The sequence below is a fragment of the Oncorhynchus nerka genome, linkage group LG24, assembly GCF_034236695.1.
Source record: "Oncorhynchus nerka isolate Pitt River linkage group LG24, Oner_Uvic_2.0, whole genome shotgun sequence".
NCBI classification, from domain to species: domain Eukaryota; kingdom Metazoa; phylum Chordata; class Actinopteri; order Salmoniformes; family Salmonidae; genus Oncorhynchus; species Oncorhynchus nerka.
Genome location: NC_088419.1, coordinates 63,621,278 through 63,638,653, shown reverse-complemented (window position 1 = coordinate 63,638,653; position 17,376 = coordinate 63,621,278). Strand labels below are relative to the sequence as shown.

General features: G+C 43.6%; 1 protein-coding gene across 1 annotated transcript in view; it reads left to right on the top strand.

The window, feature by feature from the left end:
- The window catches only part of LOC115108735 (leucine-rich repeat-containing protein 7-like), a 114,813-nt gene that overhangs the window by 61,318 nt on the left and 36,119 nt on the right, over positions 1-17,376 (top strand). The window contains exons 2-7 of the mRNA XM_065009049.1: positions 5,888-6,090; positions 7,696-7,813; positions 7,986-8,064; positions 10,012-10,101; positions 11,427-11,483; positions 13,359-13,422. Coding sequence (XP_064865121.1) covers positions 5,888-6,090; positions 7,696-7,813; positions 7,986-8,064; positions 10,012-10,101; positions 11,427-11,483; positions 13,359-13,422 — 611 coding nt within the window. The remainder of the gene's footprint in view (positions 1-5,887; positions 6,091-7,695; positions 7,814-7,985; positions 8,065-10,011; positions 10,102-11,426; positions 11,484-13,358; positions 13,423-17,376) is intronic.

The window sequence follows — 17,376 nt, the reverse complement described above, 5'->3', positions numbered from 1 at the left end:
AGACTGGAGAGAATAGAATAATAGTCATTGTACTGTATACAAAAGCATATTCAAAATAGAAGCTCAATAAACTGTATACAATTCAACAAGTGATACATTTTGCATTACAGGCATATGCGTATGTTACTTTGTTATGTATACTCCAATACTCGATTTGACTTGATTGAGCGTTGGGGTACCTCTTCACCCTGCTCTTAGAGTAAATGAGACCAACCTAAATGAGACCATAGATTGAGTCCATAGATTTCCCACAATGTCAGATTGCTGATGAACTCATTCAGTTTTATGCAATCTTTCTGATCAGGAATTTGAACACTCGTTTATTGTTGGTTGTAGAGAGAACATAGTATTGGCATCAGTTCGTTTTCACATTTCTGAATTGTTTAGGATTGCTATGTAAGATAACCACAGTCTTACAATGAATGGTGCCTAAAACAAATAGATACATTTCACGCTGTGGATCAAGTGTGTAAAATCTTGCTGTGGCTTTGTCAGTCAGCTTTCTTGACTACTGTGGAGATTAAGGAGACCTTATATTGTCTGGCTGATGCTGCTTCTTCTTTCTCTCTGCTGCATGTCTTCACCTTCACCACTCTCTGTCACTTCTCTCTCTCTCTAGCCCCATTGGGAATATTCTCACACACAGGCAGCTGAGCCTAGCACTGGAGTCCTGCAGGTCTGATCTCTGTGAAGAGGCCCTATATAATCAGAATTATACTTCTATGAGAGGCCCTCTGGCTCTATGCTATATAACCAGTCATAAGAGCAGGGATCTCACTCAAAGGATCTGATTAGGAAACCCACACGAAGCTGCTGGATATTTCTAAGGGTATTTTTTGTGCTGCTCAGACAGCCTCTTCCCTGCATTTTGATTGGCTGTTGACACCTCTCTGTGGGTGTGACCCCTGATGCTGCTGTGTGTGTGAGGACTGAGGAGAAGAGGAGAGGGAACTGGCAGCTGCTGCTGTGTTCCTGGAAGTAGGAGTGGGGATGTGATAGAGGGATTTCACTGTGACCTTGTGTGATATACTCCTGCCCCCAGAGAGCCCGGCTCCATACCGGCTTTATGTCTCCCAAGCTGAAATATAATTTATCTCCCTGCTCTGCTCTGCTCTACAGTATTGGAGAGAGGCTCTTTACAAGGCGCTCCAAATAAAACAGGGCTGTTTGTCTCCTTTACAATAGGATTTCAGAACAATACAAAGACCAATACATGGAAAATGTGGCTTCTGGAAAGAAGGTTGTTCTGCCTGTGCTATAGCCACTGTTGTTGTGTGTGTGTGTTTTTGGGTGAAAAACAAAGATGAGTGGTGGGACCCAGCCTGTTCGCTGTGGAGTCACTACTGGCTGGTGGGGGCTGTGGATCAGTACCCAGCTGCCCCTGCTCTCCACCTGCGCAGCTGTCCTCCCGCCAGCAGCCACGCTAGCTGGGCCCCAAATCTCGACATCTAACTCTACATACTGTACACACTACACAGCACAGTACACTAACCAACGGCACGCCTCTCAGAGCTGCTACTGCTGCGTCTGTAGGAATCCAAATCTCATCATATGGTTTTAGCCTATGATGAATAACCGTGTTTGACTGCCAGAACTGATGTGACTGCATCTTTCAAAATAAACAGAGACAAAAATCTTTCAGTGACGTTACAGTGAACGATGGATTTATACAGGGACAGTGCAATTCACACGCTAGTTGTAGTGGCATAGAGCAGCCCTAGGTTAGGGGACAATCACAGCTTCACGTCTTGGTATTTTTAGTGGTGTTTAATGTGGTATTTACAAGGACTAAAACAGGAAAAACTAAAATGATAAACAAGTATCTTGTTAATTTGGCATTGATTTCCCAGCAGAGACTGAACGATGGGTTCAGTATAATAGAAGAACGTTTTAATTATCACAAGGGTACATTTAAGTAATAAGGCACGAGGTGGTGTGGTATATGGCAGTTCTTAGGCACGACACAATAAATTACAACCCCTGAGGTGCCTTATTGCTATCATAAACTGGTTACCAACGTAATTTGAGCAGTAAAAATACATGTTTTGTCATACCTGTGGTATATGGTCTAATACACCACGGCTGTCAGCCAATCAGAATTCAGGGCTCGAACCACCCCATTTCTAATCACATTTATACCACTGCTTTATTATTAGAAATGTTATTTAATTGGGGGAATGATCGACTTTTGTTCAAAAGATCTCATCATGGCCTCCCGAGTGGTGCAGTGGTCTAAGGCACTGCATCGCAGTGTTGCGGCGTCGCTGCAGCCTGGGGTTCGACCCCAGTTAGCTGACTTCGGTCGTCAGTTGAACGGTGTTTCCTCAGACACATGGGTGCAGCTGGCTTCCGGGTTAAGCGAGTGGGTTTTAAGAAGCGAGGCTTGGCGGGTCATGTTTCGGGGGAAAGCATGACTCAACCTTTGCCACTCCTGAGCCCATTGGGAAAAACTGTTTATACAATCTCCAAGAGAAAGGAATATGGTCTCGCAGACTCTATAAACTCAGATACAACTCAGATCTTACCACATCGTTACATGGAAATAGGACACATTCATACTAATTGTCTTCTATAATTTTGAGTGCAGAGCTGCTAATTATTTAGTGCAAATTGTCTTCACACGAACATGTTCCTTGTCTTCACATAAACATGTTCCACCGTTAGTTAACCAGTGGGGATGTGCAGAGAGGCTTTGTGAGAGACTATTCTATTGTGACTGATCACTAACAAATGAATCACGTCCAGATCAGTGTCTATTTGTTGTTAGTCCAATGTTTGTCTCCTTTCTATTATTCAATATATCAAAGACTGTGGATAGGCACACATAACCACTTTGGACTAGAGGACTTACACTTACAGAGATATTTCAGCTTATACTACCTTGTTAGCGTACCTTGTACGTATTGATACGTGGCATCATTTGCACAGTTTTGTGATAGTGAAAAAAGACAGATGGAGAATGTATGCTAATAATAGTACATTTTATGAGCCCTGATATCTACCATTTACTTTATCCAGTAAATCTCCTTTAGGCCTAAGAAATAGTGCTTAGGAGTTGTTGTCCAGAGCAGAAAATTAAATTTTTATTTGTGTGAAATGACTATACTTCTCCTTGGTAGTTGATGTAAACTATACTGAACAAAAATATAAACGCAACCACAACACAACAGCAATTTCAACGATTTTACTGAGTTACAGTTTATATAAGGAAATCAGTCAATTGAAATACATTCATTAGGCCCTATTCTATGGATTTCACATGACTGGCAGGGGCGCTGGGAGCCACTCCTCAGTTTCATCAGCTGTCTGGGTGGCAGGTCTCAGACAATCCCGCAGTTGAAGAAGCCAGATGTGGAGGTCCTGAGCGAATGGGGTTACTGCCAAAATCTCTAAACGTTGGAGGCAGGTTATGGTAGAGAAATTAACATTAAATTATCTGCCAACAGCTCTAGTGGACATTGCTGCAGTCAGCATGCCAATTGCATACTCCCTCAAAACCTGAGACATCTGTGGCATTGTGTTGTGTGACAAAACTGCAAATTTTAGAGTAGCCTTTTATTGTCCCCAGCACAAGGTGCACCTGTGTAATGATCCTGCTGTTTAATCAGCTTCTTGATATGCCACACCTGTCAGGTGGATGGATTATCTTGGCAAAGGAGAAATTATCATTAACAGGGATGTAAACAAATTTGTGCACCAACATTTTTAGAAATAAGATTTTTATGTGTATGGAACATTTCTGGTATCGCCCTACAACCTGCCCGCTTGACCCTATCCCCTCCTCTCTTCTCCAGACCATTTCCGGAGACCTCCTCCCTTACCTCACCTCGCTCATCAACTCATCCCTGACCGCTGGCTACGTCCCTTCCGTCTTCAAGAGAGCGAGAGTTGCACCCCTTCTGAAAAAACCTACACTCGATCCCTCCGATGTCAACAACTACAGACCAGTATCCCTTCTTTCTTTTCTCTCCAAAACTCTTGAACGTGCCGTCCTTGGCCAGCTCTCCCGCTATCTCTCTCAGAATGACCTTCTTGATCCAAATCAGTCAGGTTTCAAGACTAGTCATTCAACTGAGACTGCTCTTCTCTGTATCACGGAGGCGCTCCGCACTGCTAAAGCTAACTCTCTCTCCTCTGCTCTCATCCTTCTAGACCTATCGGCTGCCTTCGATACTGTGAACCATCAGATCCTCCTCTCCACCCTCTCCGAGTTGGGCATCTCCGGCGCGGCCCACGCTTGATTGCGTCCTACCTGACAGGTCGCTCCTACCAGGTGGCGTGGCGAGAATCCGTCTCCACACCACGTGCTCTCACCACTGGTGTCCCCCAGGGCTCTGTTCTAGGCCCTCTCCTATTCTCGCTATACACCAAGTCACTTGGCTCTGTCATAACCTCACATGGTCTCTCCTATCATTGCTATGCAGACGACACACAATTAATCTTCTCCTTTCCCCCTTCTGATGACCAGGTGGCGAATCGCATCTCTGCATGTCTGGCAGACATATCCGTGTGGATGACGGATCACCACCTCAAGCTGAACCTCGGCAAGACGGAACTGCTCTTCCTCCCGGGGAAGGACTGCCCGTTCCATGATCTCGCCATCACGGTTGACAACTCCATTGTGTCCTCCTCCCAGAGCGCTAAGAACCTTGGCGTGATCCTGGACAACACCCTGTCGTTCTCAACTAACATCAAGGCGGTGGCCCGTTCCTGTAGGTTCATGCTCTACAACATCCGCAGAGTACGACCCTGCCTCACACAGGAAGCGGCGCAGGTCCTAATCCAGGCACTTGTCATCTCCCGTCTGGATTACTGCAACTCGCTGTTGGCTGGGCTCCCTGCCTGTGCCATTAAACCCCTACAACTCATCCAGAACGCCGCAGCCCGTCTGGTGTTCAACCTTCCCAAGTTCTCTCACGTCACCCCGCTCCTCCGCTCCCTCCACTGGCTTCCAGTTGAAGCTCGCATCCGCTACAAGACCATGGTGCTTGCCTACGGAGCTGTGAGGGAACGGCACCTCAGTACCTCCAGGCTCTGATCAGGCCCTACACCCAAACAAGGGCACTGCGTTCATCCACCTCTGGCCTGCTCGCCTCCCTACCACTGAGGAAGTACAGTTCCCGCTCAGCCCAGTCAAAACTGTTCGCTGCTCTGGCCCCCCAATGGTGGAACAAACTCCCTCACGACGCCAGGACAGCGGAGTCAATCACCACCTTCCGGAGACACCTGAAACCCCACCTCTTTAAGGAATACCTAGGATAGGATAAAGTAATCCCTCTCACCCCCCCTCCCCCTGAAAAGATTTAGATGCACTACTGTTCCACTGGAGGTCATAAGGTGAATGCACCAATTTGTAAGTCGCTCTGGATAAGAGCGTCTGCTAAATGACTTAAATGTAAATGTTAAATGTTATCTTTTATTTCAGCTCATGAAACATGGGACCAACACTTTACATGTTGAGTTTATATTTTTCTTCAGTATAATTAGGATGTGGCACTGGTATGATGGTATTGCTGTGCTTTGTAACAGTGTGAATAGTGGCTTTGACTCAGGTTGGCTAAATGCACTTAACTTTGTCGGAGACAATTAAGAGCCTGGTCGACGACCGTGGTTCAGCATGGCTGCGGCTAATTACATTTAATCTTCTGCAATGCTGTCCTGACCTAATCATGGGGATGGCGAGGCGAGGGCCAAGCAGTGGGGAGATTATTTAAAGCAGAGTGGGTCAGAGGAACGCTCGGCTAGTTTATGTTGTCGATAACTCAGGACACGCTAGCCTGGCGTCAGCACACATTAATATGGGATTGAAATGCGGTACATTGACATTCTCTCCCTTTCTTTCCTTCTTCTCTCTTCTCCTCCTCCATCTCCTCCTCCCCCTAAACAGTACAGTGTCTGGAGATGACGACTAAGAGGAAGATCATTGGGCGCCTGGTGCCATGCCGATGCTTCCGGGGTGAGGAGGAGGTCATCTCAGTGCTGGACTACTCCCACTGCAGCCTGCAGCAGGTGCCCAAGGAGATATTCAGCTTCGAGCGCACGCTGGAGGAACTCTACCTGGATGCCAACCAGATCGAGGAGCTGCCCAAGGTGGGTTCTGCTGGGGCTGAGGCTGGGGACAGGGCTGGGCCTGGGGTTGGGACTGAGGCTGGGGACGAGGCTGGGGACAAGGCTGGGGACAAGGCTGCGGCTGGCGTTGAGGCTGGGACTGGGAAATGAAAGGGGTGAACTGTAGAAAAGAGGCTCTATAAAGCCAGATAGTTCAGACAACAGTCATTCCCTTGAATTTCCCCCACATTACTAAAGCATGTCGTAATGATCGATGGAAACGTTATCTCAGCTCGATGCACTCTCTCTTCATGTGGCGCTCAGTGTTGATTGGCTAAATAAGTTGCCAGGCCAACCAGACCCCACAGACCAAACAGTGCCGCAATGTCCTTCCTGTCTGTAAATGAGCTGCTTATGAAGCAGAGAGTGAAACACAAATGGACTTGCTGACTCTTGTCTGACCTTCACATTGAACTGAAAACAATACAATCTGTGAATGTAGCTTTCGTTAAGACTTTCAACGGAGATCTATTACAATCTTGACAATAGTGTATTTGTTTTAAATTGAAACCCCTGGCTGAATACATCGTAGTCGTTTAGTACAACATTGATGAAATCCAACAATGTATTGGCTGAATGTTTACAGTGCAATTAACTGTGATATCCTTCAGAGTGTTTCAGTGGAATTACTACATTTCATGAAATTTCAGTGTTCATCAACAAACTCCCAATTAGATGCTTTAAGTCAGCAGAAACCGACTTCTCTTCAACTTCTTTTTCTCATGACACCCGAATATGGGGACCCCGCTCAGACGTTTTCTTTTACGCCTGCTACGTTAGGTTAGGGTCTTTGTGAAGAGAGTTCAGGGCCAGTGTGGCTCCTTACAGGGTTGCATAAGACCAGGCATTGATAGACCCAGAGTGTGTGGTCCTTTATGTAAGTGTGGCTCATGTATCAGAGTGATGCCCTGGGCAGGACTGGACAATGCTGGCTCTCCTCTCCAGTCTTCATTGTTGTAGCTACTCCCCCTCTGGCTCTTACTGCTCTTAAAGAGTAATGGCCTCTCATAATGGGCATGTTATAGTAATGTCCCCACTGGACTGTAATGTCTCCTTGACTGCATCTCAAATGGCACCCTCTTCCCTTTGTAGTGCACTACTTTTAACCAGAGCCCCATGTGCCATATAGGGAATAAGGTGCTGTTTGGGATGCATAGACTCAGAACGTCACCCTTTCTATTCTCTCCTTTTCATGGAGAAAGGAATGGACTGCAGTCAAATATAGGAGAAGGTGCTTGCTGATACTGTATTGGCTGGCTTTGAATGTAAAAGCTGATCTATTCATTATTCATGATACACTGTGATGGTCATTTGTAACCTGTTATCTCAAACATCAAGTGGCATGCTGTGATGCACATGCACACTATAATTCTGTATAGCACCCTTTATCTCTCTCTGTTACCTCTGCTCTTACAGTGATCAATGGGAAACCCGTTAGAATGTTGAGACGTTACTCATTTAACAGCATCGCATCACTCGAGACCAGCCTCATTGAAACTCAATGTATGAAGTCTCACCAAGTCTACACTCTTTCAACTCTAAGAGTAAAACTTGTGTTTCTTCTATCCTGCCTCTCTCTTTCTAAAGCAACTATTTAACTGTCAGGCTCTCCGGAAGCTGAGCATGCCTGACAATGACCTGTCAAACCTGCCAACCACCATAGCCAGCCTTGTAAACCTGAGGGAGTTGGACATCAGTAAAAACGGTAAGCGAGTGAGATCCATCAATCTCTGCTAGTTTCTACTCTGATCTATTCGAAATCTCTACTCTCTACTGATACTGTGACTCTAAATGTTTGCATGATGTACAAAAGGATGAGGCATGAGTGGTAATTGGTTATGAATGACAAACATGTTTCTATTCCATTCCGTCTTTAGGTATTCAAGAGTTCCCAGACAACATTAAATGCTGTAAATGCTTATCTGTTGTGGAGGCCAGTGTAAATCCCATTGCCAAGTAAGTGAAGAGAGAAGTGTATCATTGTGGTGGAATGGCTGTAGTCTATAGGGACAATGGTAATGCTGTACTATCATCGCCAACAGCTGTGTCTGTCGTTATGTACCAAGCAACAACCACAGATGACCTCAGTAAGAAACATCCATTAATATTTCAGTCAAAATGGTGGTAGAAATTATGGGTCAATCTTTTTAATATTTTCCAAAATGGCCCCAGGGCAACTCTAACAGATAAACATAAAGAGACAAATAACTACATGGGAGATTGTTCTATTTGTGTATCTGAGGCTTTTTTCTGAATTGAAATGATTTGAATAGAAGAATAGAAACAATTCCATCAATGTTAAACTAAGACATTTCTGTTAATTATCTTAATTGATACGGCATTGTGTAAATATGCCATTTGTTAAATATGGAATATTTCGCTGCACTCGCATTAACATCTGCTAACCATGTGTATGTGACCAATAAATTTGATTTTGAGTCGTTTTCTGTCCTTACAGAGGGTAATGCAGGTCTCTTTGCTAGTTCATGACATGACGTGACTCCTGCTATTAAATACATTGAAAAGCCATAAGGAGTTCCTCTGCCACTGAACATTACATTTAGCATTTTTTGGTGGAAAATCATAGGTTGACAAACAAATGGCTCCTCGTAGACTAGAGTAAGGATGTATTACTGATTGGCTTTTTATTATACTGAGACTAGGGTCTCTTTTACAGATGAGCCCTGCATAAATACGTCAAACACACAATACACAATGTTTCCAAACATATTAAGAAAAAACAGACACATTTATCAACGTAAAGGTCTCTGATCAGTACTCAGAACTGACCAATGGGGACCAGAACATCTCATTTCAGAGATCTCACATAAATGGTGCAAGAAAATTAAAATCAGCTTTACCCAGCTCTGTAGAGACTGAAGGGGCCTCCGCTGTTATCCAAGTCTGAGCCTGGGTTTGGACATTTTATAAGTCTACATTTAATTCATGATGATAGATACATAGGATGTTTCTACATGAGTGCTTTGTAGATAAACACAAGAAAATACTGCTTTCTCCTTACATACAAAGAGGCCCAACCCATTTTTTGATACAAAACACAATGGTGAGTTGTACAACTATCACCAGTAATAAACCTAAGGGCACAATGAAACAGCATCTAGTAGTTTAAGTGTAGCTGCTGCTGCATGCGTATAGATAATATCCCCAGAATCTAAAATAAACATTCAAGTGGCCTGGACAATTTCCTTCCTATTAACAAAAGTCAGACATGCTTGTTTCTGTAAAAAAAAAAACCTGAAACTTCAACTTCTTCACCAGCTCAGTGACGTTTTTTAAACGAAGGTTTGTCACCAAGCCAGCTACCATGATATTTGTAGGAAGGAACTCGCTCAATTTGTGTACCGTTCAAACTAGGCATTACATATTAATTTAAATCTTGTTTTTTGGGACCTAGAAAAAAGCATGTATTTTGTTTGCATCTAGCACTAACTTTAGATCAAAAAGTGACCTCTGCAGTGCTTGAAAATCTGACTTAAAATGGGAAAAGGCGTGGCTAACCGATGGAGCAATGGAATACAACACTGTCTCATCTGCTTACAATTATATACATTTTTTGCAGCATTACCAATGTTATTTATATATGTTGTAAACAATAGTGGGCCTGAATATTGAACCTTGGGGCACCAAGGTATGAGTATGAGTCATTCTGTAGTGCTGCAGTGTGCTAGCTTTTCTGACAGTGCTGAGTGGAGCTGGTTCAGGGGAGTTGTCATGGGAATGGGGTGGGTGGGCTAACATTTAGCCTGACTTTAAATGTGTCTGAGGTCCTTAGCCTCTGTAAATCCTGTACCCTGGCACCAACTAACAGGAACCTGCTCTCTTTCTTTCTACAATTCTCTCTATTCCCTTCCCTTTCTCTCATTTTCAATCTCTCCACTGCAGGCTCCCAGACGGCTTCACCCAGCTCCTCAACCTGACACAGCTCTTCTTAAACGACGCCTTTCTGGAGTACCTCCCCGCCAACTTTGGCAGGTGAGCTCAGCTTATGTAGTACCCTGCTCTGCGTCTGTGGGTCCTTGGGCCCTCTGTGTATGTATAGGGTTTGGATTGGAGCTTTTATTCTGCGCTCCATTACAAGTATGCCTGGGTGGGTTTACATTGTCAACAGACTGTTCTTTATTCTCTGCACACAACGCCTGGTAAAAAGCACCAGCCTGGGGCTTGCTTTAATAAAGCAATGGGTTTAGCAGCATCTCCTCTCTGGTTTGGTGATGAATTGAAAATAAAGTAACAGTTCATCAAAACAGCAGTGGTATTGCTCTTGGTCTCAGTGTAATGGAATTTAAGGTTGGGGTGTCATGTTTTCTGATCCAATACTTGACAGTCCTATGCATATCATTAACATTTATTACTACTAAGGTTCATTTACCAAAGTTACTGTAATCTTCAGTAATTTTGGTAATTAACAGAAAATCTAAGGCAATCTATCGTAAATTTGGTCATTTCTACTTGGATAACTGTAAAAAAAAAAAAAAAAGATATATTCATATATAGTATGCATTTATTATGTCCATACTGTCCATGAGTTTCTAATAGATAGACCATAAGGTTCAAGAGAAAATATAATAATTAATGAAAAAAGCATCTTGTCAACAAATGGAATTATTTTCAATTAAATCTGCAACTCTTCCAACTATTGACATTTTTCAAAGCTACCACCAGTTTGACGCCAAAATATTGACAACAAATACATATTGACATAGTAAAATAAATCAACGTTTGTACAGTACATTTGAAAAGTATTCAGACCCCATGACCTTTTCCACGTTTTTTATGTTACAGCCTTTTTACAGCGGAATTTGCAAAAAAAATGTAAAACATGTTTTTGCTTTGTGATTATGGGGTATTGTGTGTAGATTGATGAGGGGAAAAAAACTTTTTAATACATTTTAGAATAAGGTTGTAAATCAAGGGGTCTGTATACTTTCCGAATGCACCAAATGCACTGTATAAAGGTTATTTCATGCTGGAACCCTGAGTTTATCGTTTTTATTTAGGATAATGTTTTGTAGCTTTGTCATTCCATTTTTTTGACTCTTATTCAATTATTTCATGTATTTTACATGTGATGTAAGGCCACGCAGAGTGCCAGAGATTATTACAGGCACCTGTGACAATCTGAAGTACCCAAAGGGCCACTAAATGCCTTGTGATAGATTACATAAAATCCTTGAAAGATGAAAATTCTGGTAATTTTCTGGTAAATTTCAAAAGTTTCCAGGAATATACCCTCTCTATAATTTATTTTGTTTGTCTTGTCGTGATTGTGTGTGTTTTTGACCTCCTCTACCTTTCAGACTTTCCAAGTTACGGATCCTGGAACTGCGAGAGAACCACCTGAAAACGATGCCAAAGTGAGTGACATCACCAGGGCAGCTAGAGTTAGCTACAGAGGCGTGTTTGATCATGGGATGGAAAGGAAAGGGTACAGTAAAAGACATCCCAGGCTGAAACTAAACTCTTTGCCAACATACTTTTCACTAAAGTACATATAATTTTATTTAAAAAATTATTTAACCTTTATTTAACCAGGCAAGTCAGTTAAGAACAAATTCTTATTTACATTGACGGCCTACACTGGCCAAACCCGGACGACGCGGGCCAATTGTGCGCCGCCCTATGGGACTCCCAATCACGGCCAGTTGTGATACAGCCTGGATAATTTGCAGCCAATATCACTGATTCATACAAATAGAGAGAACTACAATGTTGAACTGTTTTAGTATTATCTATCCACAAGTTAATAGAGTATTTTATTGCAACGTCTCCATGTCTTCCACAAGCACTTCAAATAAATGATAGACTTCATCCCACTCCATCCAGCCTACACATAGCCTACCCACCTCACGTCTGTCCCCTCTCTCCTATGGAGGAGCTACTGAAGTAGCCACTGAAGTAGCCATGAAAAGTGTCTGTTAATGGAAGCACTGACTGCTTTAGCAGCCAGCATGCCTACTCAGTCCCTATGAATAATCCAACCCTGCCCAAGGTACTCGTCAACACAGCAGGCTTTGGTTTTACCATTCCCCCTGCATCACACGCCGGGGGGCAAATAGCCTGAGTAACATTCTGAGGTGGAATCTTAATGGGCAGATAAGAGTCAGAGCATGGTAAATAGCAGCTTCTAAAGCAAATGCCATCAGTCTCTCTCTGTGCGATGGGTAGCATGTGTCAGAGGAGGGGCTGTGCTGTGGTCTTGTTATTTGATGTCTAAATGAAATGTGAAGAAGGCCCCACGTTGGAGTGTGTGTGTACTGGTGTGTGTGTAGCTAGTGGAGCGCAACCAGTGATGTTGTGATTTATCATAGTGGAGAGTGTTGCGCTGCGTGCCCAAGAGACAGACACACACTGCTCACATTGGTTGGTGCATGCTGGCTCACTCAGGTGTCCTGATTTGAAAACAACTTTTATCCCACCATAACAATAACCCTACCCCCATCCCTCACACTAGAGATTGAATCAAATGAAGTACACTCATCCTCTGTCACCTCTAATGTGGCACAGCAAGGGATGTTTATTCATCTGCGTAAACCAACTCAAACATGTTTCCCCTTGAAGATGAGTGTAATGTCCTCATTCAGTTAATGAGTGTGTCACGTTATCACAGAGTCATTGGAGGGAAAGTGTATCCTAGAGGAAGGGTATAGATTACAAATATGATTTTGATATGTAATCAAGGTTGGGGAGATATTCTGCCATGAGGGATCTGATCTGTTTGTTCTCACATCATAATTGAAATGAACTATATGGCCCAGCTGCTGTATATCATGACATAAAACATACATGGCAGACTATCCTCTTTAGTGATTTTACTAATGGACGCGCACCACTCAAGACAAAGGTCCTCTGCAATCGCAAGCCAATACAACCAGTAATGATGTGCAATGCATCCTAGATGAAATCATTCTGACATTGCTCTCCCCGGCTGACACTGTGTACACTGCATGGATGAAAGAGTTTCATTTGAGGTGTTGCATGGTGCAATGGAGAAAGCCATTTCATGTTATATTAATCATTAACTAACTGCATTGTTTTGATTTGAGCTATTTATATTTGTAGTGAATATTATGTGAATGTGTGGGGATATCTGGCAAGCACGGCGTCCCCTCTGCGATGGCAGAGTTGCAGGAGGCCTGTTTGGGAAGGAGTTTGGCTGGTGATTGGCCTTTCTAAATGGTGACTTTGTTTCTATGCCAGAATCTGAGGCTCTTCCCTCTTGTTTGCTGCAGGTCAATACACAGACTGTCACAGCTGGAGCGATTAGACTTGGGAAGCAATGAATTCACTGAACTGGTAAGAAAAGAGGCCCTTTGAAGACGGCAGTCACGTGGACAGCAGCTGTCACCACACAGGCAGCCATGACCCAGCAGACCTGGAAGACGAGCCGGGCCCCCCTCGCTCTGCTCTGCACCCTCATTACGTCTCCAGCACTGCTCCCTCCGCCCGCTGTTTGTGTGTGTACATGTGTGCGTGAATGCGTGCAAGTGTGCCATGGGAAATGGCTGGTACATTAGAGAGGTACTGTGAGATTAGTAAAAATGTTGCATGATTATTGACCGACAATCCATGTGATGTCTAAAATGGGGCAATATGAAGTGTGTGGATGCAGAATGCTCAGGGAGGGAGGGAGGCTTTTCAAGTGCGTAACTTTTCAAGTCATCCTTGGTTAACATGATCACACACTGTGCTGGGACTGCGGAGCCCCTGGGAGAGCTGCTGGGTGATGCCATGCATGACATGCTCTGTGCCACAGGTCCCACTGATGCCTTAATTGTGCATGTCTAAATGTGCTGTTAGACTGAGGGCTGGGCTGCCTCCACGGACCCCTCTGTGACTCACTGTGGCGATGGAACACACTCACTATGCACACGGCAGCACCTGCCTCCTCCTCACTCAAGGTCAAGTTTAACAGGCACACAAACCCATCTCAGAATGACTGGGTGATATTTTCCAACCATCGAATTTTAAACATAAGAGCATTTTTCTGTTTGGAGTTGGTTGTAGGTCTGAACCAGCGTTTCTCAAACGAGGGGTCGCAACCCCATGTGGGGTCGCCTTATTTGAAAATAGGGTTGTGAAAGAAACTCTGAAATGAAATAAAAAAGATTGAACTTGCTTCATAGCCGGTAGCCGCTAGATGTATTAAACAGAGCTGTTTCTGTTTTCTTCCTAAAAATGGCTCTATCTTTTTTGAACAGTTTAAACTACAAAATATTATGACCCCATCACTGAAAGATTAGACTCTAAGACACGTATGTGTCTTCTGTTTCCCTGCAAAGCCCACAAGCCACGCAGGACTTATTAGAACAGAGTGGACAAGACCAGACACTAAATCAGCCTGGGGGGAAAATAATATCAAGATCATACAAAATTATTACCTGATGGTCTTCTGAATTTCCCATTACCTTTCTGATGCATTTCAGTCACTTCAAAACATACTTCCTTCAGATTGAAATACTGTCAAAAGTACTGTCAGACTGATTTGGAATAGACTGTCATAACCCCAATTTAAAAAAGTAAACATTGGCCGTTGATTACGTCACTTTGTTTACATGATGGAGTCACGAAAAATGTTTCATCTCAAAATGGGGTCACGGGCCAAAAAAGTTTGGGAACCCCTCGTCTATACTTTCTGTCACGTCTGATGTACCTTTAGTATTTCCAGGACTTTGTCCTTGGGAAGTGAGGAAAAGGCATAATTTGCACAGCCCGTTCCAAGGGAGCAGATGGTTTGGCATTGTGATAAGCATGCTTTGCTGAAGCCCCCAAGTTACTGCAGAGAGAGAGAGCGCCCATCAACTCTTCCTGGTGCTATAGTCTGAACTCACAATCTGTGTGTCCTACTTAAATACAAGCCTTCCTCCCTCCACTTATGGCCTCTCTTGTCCTATCCCTTCCCCATTCAAGGACTCCTGTTGCTTTTTGCTGATAGTGTGAGCAACATTGCCAATTGCATCTCAATTCCCCTCAAATAGAATCCTGTAGTCTAGCTTTATTGCCTGCTGATTTCGAAGCCCAGGGAAAATATAATGCATTTTCTCGCATTCCTTAAGCTGTTGTCTGCCCCATACTTTGTGCCAACATGCCTATTGCATTTCTTCAGCTGATGGTTTCTGTGGCGAATGTTAGATTATTCTATCAGTGTTTTTCAGCACAGAGAATTCATGGATTTTCCCCCAGAATTCCGTCCTGGTTTATTGGTATTTCTTTGTAGAGGCAGACAACTTTCCCCTTAATTTAACTAAGCTCTGGAATGTAATTCAGAATCAACAGAGCTTCTAACAGGTTGGCTGAACCAGAAGCTCTATGAAAGCTCTGATTTCAGCTCATGCCTTATTTTAGTGGCAATCAGTCTTCTACTCGGTTTTACTAAACTGCAAACATTTACATGTATAAGACCAGGATTCAGAAGAGCTTATCTTATGCACCTTATGTGCATTCAGCACAAGCAGCTCATTGATATGAATGAGACTGAAAACATTGTCCTTATTGCTCTAGGCTAAACGCATGCAGAAGATGCAGATGTGAAAACGTCTGCAACTTCAGAGGCATTGTCATGTGACGAAACCAAACAATGACCTCAGCACATGTGGGCCCAGCTGAGCCACGAGCAGATGCTGAGTCCTGTGTGTCACAGGCAGAGAGTGAGGAAAGTTTCCTAATTAGAGTCCCTGCCTGGAGAAGGGGAGGGGGGGTGCAGATGCCGGTGCTTGGAGGGCCGGGGTAGAGCAGAGCAGTGGATGTCATCAGCAGAGAGGAAATGACATCGCAGCGCTTCAAAGACAGACAAGAGGACATGCCTCTGCACAGGAAGCTCCATGGCACTGAGCACCATCCAAGTGTTTAATCTCCATCCGGAGAGAACAGGAGGCATGGTAGAGGTGCCAACACAGTCCACCATGCCAACCCTTCTCTTTGTTTCTCATTAACGCTGAACTTACAAGTAAAATAGTGTGGTGCTACTGTACTGACTCCAGCTCTACTGTAGATAGTGAGTTATGGATTAATGAGTCATACTACACACAACACTCCAAGAGTTCAATGAGGGATTTGGAGATTGTGTGTGATGTTTTGGGAGGGTAGTGGGCAGGTAGGGGACACAGCGACTACATGGGACATTTTTAGCACCGCATCCATTACCCAATGACCTTCTTTATACCCTTAGTGGGAAGGAAACTTCCATTTTTGGGGGGGGTTTGAAGTTTACTCTAAATTATACTTTTTTTGAGCAGATAATAGAATGTGCATTGCATCGGTCTGATTTAGATTGCTATGTTGTAAAGTCTCAAATGAAACTGTAGGAATTTCTATTATTTTTGAGAAAGTGGTTGTGTACCTCCTGTTTTTGTTGTTGTTGGGTTCTCGCTGCTTCCATGCTGAGATTCTGTTAACTTCGCTCACAAATTCTGTCACTGAAGCTAGCACATACCATTTTTTTAGGAGAATGCCCTTGGCAAACTTAATAAAACATCACTACTTTTTTCAGAAAACACACAAGATACTGTAGCTACCCTCACATCTATGAGAAAAAAGCTGTCAGAAATAACAATCAGAAATAGTCTAAATAGAAAATAGTCCACAATACAATTTGGAGTCCTTATTGACTGCCACACCAATGATGCCACACCATGCTGCGGAAAGAAATGCATGAAACACCTAGATGAGAGAGATTGGAATTGATTTGGGCAGCATGAAGGACTGTGGGGTCTGTCACTTAGTCTCTCAGGTTGGCCTAATGGAGTCATTTACACATAGTCGGGTATAACCTTTACTCCAGAGAGACACACACAGTCTGGCCAGGCCTCTCCACACAGGCCTGTATCGAATACAATCACTCACAGAGCTCCATTCATTCATTACCCCACTCTGTGGCCCGTGCAGCGATTCAAACACACCTTTCCCATTATAGAATACGGAACGTGAGATGATTCTAGAATACATCTGGAGGAGCGACTGAGGATCGTAACTTTGCACCATTCTTTGTGCATATGCCGTCATTGACATGCCTACTTTGTTTTGTAATTACCCCCATTGGTGTTGTGGAATGAGATGATTCACTTCTTATATTGTTGGTGTTAAAATCCCACTTCCTTTACCATGATGATAAATGACATGCCACTCCTCACCCTGCCCTGACTCCAAGTTGTTAGGGCTTTCTTATGTCTCTGCCCTAGTTTCTGGGCTATTTTCTAAGGTACAGCCCTCCTGCTGCTGGTTGTTCTAGACAGCTACAGGATGTTGTGTGTC